We start from the raw sequence: 4,031 nt of genomic DNA on the forward strand, positions 1-4,031 counted from the left end.
TTAAGAGCAGGCATTCAGTATCTAGCAAACCATGCCCAATTAGGTAATGAATCTGTGCCAAACGTAAGAGGATGACCATTTGATATCCATTGGGGAAAGAGGATGTTATTCTTTATTTTTACTACTTATTAAGTAGGGTTTTTTTTTATTGCCGCGCAATCATTCATTTTCGACATTTTTACCTCTAAATACTGCGTTGTTCTGTAATATGGCATGTATGGAGAACAGATTATTTATCCTCCCCTTAAAATGGGCGCTATAATTAATGCCCTACCTGTGAAACTGAAAGAGACTCTCTCTGAATGTCCGTCCGTTTCTCTGTCCGTTATCAGTTCTGAATTTTGTTTAAGGTTATGATTGTCTTTCTGATATTGTTTGCCTCTAACCCCATTGTTTTATTTTGTATTTACATTGAGTCATAGATCAAATTTATTCGTTCAGTGTATCTTCATTAGTTATTTTAATATGTCACTTGATTGAGTAAAGCCATTTCAGTTGATATTTTAAAGTGTGTCTTTCTACGTTGTGATATCACACTATTGTTTCAAGTTGGACAAAGGTTGGTGCCTATTAAAACGTTTTAACCCACTGCATTTGTTTGCACCTGTCCTAAGTCAGGTACCTGGTATTGTGGTTGTCGTTTGTTGATGTGCTTCATAAGTATTTCTTATTTTCTTTTTATAGATTAGACCGTTGGCTTTCCTGTTTGAATGGTTTTACACTAGTCTTTTTTAAGACCCTTTATACCTTGCTGTTCGGTGTGAACCAAGGCTACACGTTGAAGGCTGTAATTCATTTCCGAGTGTGCTAAAATGTTATCGTCTTCATTGGTGTCATCTTCTTGTGTTTGTGGTGTTTTTTTTTCATTTGCAACACTTGTTTTTGATAGTATGTTGTTCAAGATACCTGTTACAAATAGGACATTAGAACTTGTATGGTTTTCAGTTAACAAACCGTGTTTGCTATTTTGAAATCTGGTTTGTTAAAGAGAATGGTTTAATCGTGAGAGGATGTAATGTCCAGGACACCACGGTACTCCAAATAAATGCGAACAGATCATTGTATGCGTTAGCAACATTATTCCATAACTCCATCCAACGATGTTTTAACGTGTTAAACGATGTTTTAACACGTTAAACGATGTTTTAACGCGTTTAAGGATGTTTTATCGCGTTAAACAATGTTTTAACGCGTTAAAGGATGTTTTATCGCGTTAAACGATGTTTTAACGCGCTAAATGATGTTTTATCGCGTTAAATGATGTTTTAACGCGTTAAATGATATTTTAACGCGTTAAATGATGTTTTAACGCGTTAAAGTAATGTATCGTAGCAACGTAATTGTGTTGAATTTAACGCGTTAATGTGATTCATTATGACACATGTGGCCAGTGCAACGGGTATTTTAACGCGATAAACGTCTTTTTTCACCTACGGGTTAAATCCCAAACTTGATAATTGCAAAGTTTAACGCGTTAAATATATTGATTTCTTAACGCGTTAAAATCTTGTTTTAACGCGTTAAAACTGTATTTATCGCGTTAAATGTGATTTTATCGCGTTAAATGTTAACGCGTTACTTTATCGGGTTTTTGACATGATCGGCCTTTCATAGGGGTGTAACAGCATAACATAAGAACAACCTATAAAATTAAGTTGAAAAGGGCTATACTCATTAAAATAATAAGCAGAACAACATCTATGAAAAACACAGACAGGGCGTGGCAGGGTATTTATACATCCCTAACAACAAAAAAGAAACACAGCAAAGGTCTGAGAGTACTCGGAGTTTCTGGCAGGTAGTTCAAAGCCAATAACTACTCATAACAAAAATCATATATCTAAGACTAACATATCAATCAGAACACATCCAACATCCAATGAATTTAGTCAAAAGACGTCACTAACAGTCAGAAAAATAAAAAGACTTTGTGTAATGCCAAAATATTTGTATCGACAGATTATGTGTATAAACATTATATAGTACGCTTTAAACCGTCATGAAAAAAAGTATAACAACAATACCGAACTTCAAGGCATATTCAAAATTGATGTCCATAAAAACTGACAAAAATAAACGTTAACATTCACATGACCATAAGTGTTATAATTTACCCCTGAAATGTTTTTCAATTCAACTTTAATGAAGAAGAACACTTAATCTATACATTTTATAGTCTTTATCATCATGGTTTCAAACCATATGTGAAAGAGGGGAGGGGGTTCGATGGGGTCCTGGTCCCAAAATCCCGGGCTTAAAAACATGAATTTAAAGAAATTTAAATCCCGACATCCCGAAATTCGAAAGAAGAATTCCCGGATCACGAAAGGACCAATCCCGAAATTCCGTACTTAAAAACACCCGATTCCGACGTACCAAAAAGGTCACAACCCCTCATATGTTCACGATGGTAACTAATCCAGAAAAGGATTGCTTTAAAAGTTCAAACTTTTAAAAGAATAATACAATTTTGGTATGAACGAACTTTAATTTACAATTATAATTTACAATTTATTTACAAATTAAATGATAAAAATCACCGAATTAAAAAGTCAATACAACAAATATAGATGTTTACAGTTTTGATCAATATTGTTTTTATTTCTTACCATTAAACCTGTTGATTTTAAATTCATCAGACCAAATAGTCGGTCGGAGACGGGTTTAATTTTCCGGGGATAACCTTTGATCCTTGGAGAGATTGAATGACAACCGAAGTTCCCTCTCACTGTATCTAATATGTCCATGGCACTTTGTAGACGATGTGATAAAATAAGTCTCTTTTCCCGGGGGACACCAGGTTTACTGATCAGGGGAAAGCTGTTTGGTCTTACAGTTTGCACAGATCCCACTGGCTTCAGTCCCATTTGTGAATTTTGCCTTTTTAATGGTTCGAGTTTGAGATTCATGATATTTCCATTTATATCGATGTTTTTCTCTGACTCCTTTTGCTGGTTCAATTCCTGATCAGAATGTTCAGAAGGTATATCAGAATTGTTTCCAGCATTCATTGACGCATTGTCAGACGTTTGAGTGACGTCATGATTTGTCTTGTTTTCTGTCAATTTGACATTGTTTATATCAGCATAGCCTTTCGGAGGCGTTTTATTCCTTTTTAGAAACACCTTACTGGCGGGATAATATTTACAGATATTGTCGTACACCGTGTCTTCATATCCTTTCATCATGGCGAACTGTGCTGCAGGCGACAGTGACGTAGAAAAGCGTGGTTCCGAAGGTAAAAGTTTATCAGATGTAATTATATCATCCTCTTCGTTTCCCGTTGATCCAAACGCTTTGTTGAATCGGATAAGGTTCTTGACCCTGCCTCCTAGTGATCTAAAATTCTTATTATCTCCAATTATATGTTGAGAGTTTGATGAACTTGGTTTCTTTGATGTCGATTTAGCTATTGGTGGCATAATTAATTTTGCAACAGATTTCCGTTTTTCCATACTCACAGATGTCCGTTTATTCAAAAACAATTTAGTGTCCATTATGAAAAAGTGTTAAAACTTTTCTAAAGCTTCTTCTCTTTTCACTCCTTCCGAAGATATAAGTCAACGAAATATAGGTTTGACCGATATGCCTTAAAGCATGTAGTAATTGTTTATTTTCTTTATTAAACACTTAAATGACATCGTATTTACGTAAATTGAAAATTAAAAATCCTACAAAATGGATATCAAAATATTGTTTACCGCTCTGATTAAACTTTTAATCCCTTTAAATAATGGTGTAAATATATATTTAAATTTTACAAAATACTTTCAACATTGCCATTTGAATGTCAGTTCAAATTTCATTAATTTGATTTTTATACAAATTCGTATTCTCATAAAAAAGATTTGTTAACAAATATTTCTTAACCACAATTTGGTTCACTCGGATGGTTCATATAAGCCATTACCTTATCTTACTATATAAGGGAGGCGAACTCGAATTATGTGAATGAGACAACAGTCCAATAATTTAGACTAACAGAAATAAATAGATAAATACATATGGCTTGCTGTGTTTTATACTTTTCT

At 34.0% G+C, this 4,031-nt stretch overlaps 1 protein-coding gene across 1 annotated transcript; it reads right to left on the minus strand.

Annotated features, from left to right (window-relative positions):
- Positions 1-2,468: 2,468 nt before the first annotated feature.
- Positions 2,469-3,611, minus strand: LOC143043058 (uncharacterized). Its single transcript, XM_076215552.1, has one exon. The coding sequence runs from the start codon at positions 3,495-3,497 to the stop codon at positions 2,553-2,555; it is 945 nt and encodes a 314-aa protein (XP_076071667.1). The 5' UTR covers positions 3,498-3,611; the 3' UTR covers positions 2,469-2,552.
- Between the last annotated feature and the right edge of the window lie 420 nt (positions 3,612-4,031).

Source organism: Mytilus galloprovincialis, chromosome 8, assembly GCF_965363235.1.
Source record: "Mytilus galloprovincialis chromosome 8, xbMytGall1.hap1.1, whole genome shotgun sequence".
In the NCBI taxonomy this organism is placed as follows: domain Eukaryota; kingdom Metazoa; phylum Mollusca; class Bivalvia; order Mytilida; family Mytilidae; genus Mytilus; species Mytilus galloprovincialis.

Coding starts and splice junctions, on each gene's coding strand:
- LOC143043058 (XM_076215552.1), bottom strand. CDS start 3,497: ATGGACACTAAATTGTTTTTGAATAAACGGACATCTGTGAGTATGGAA.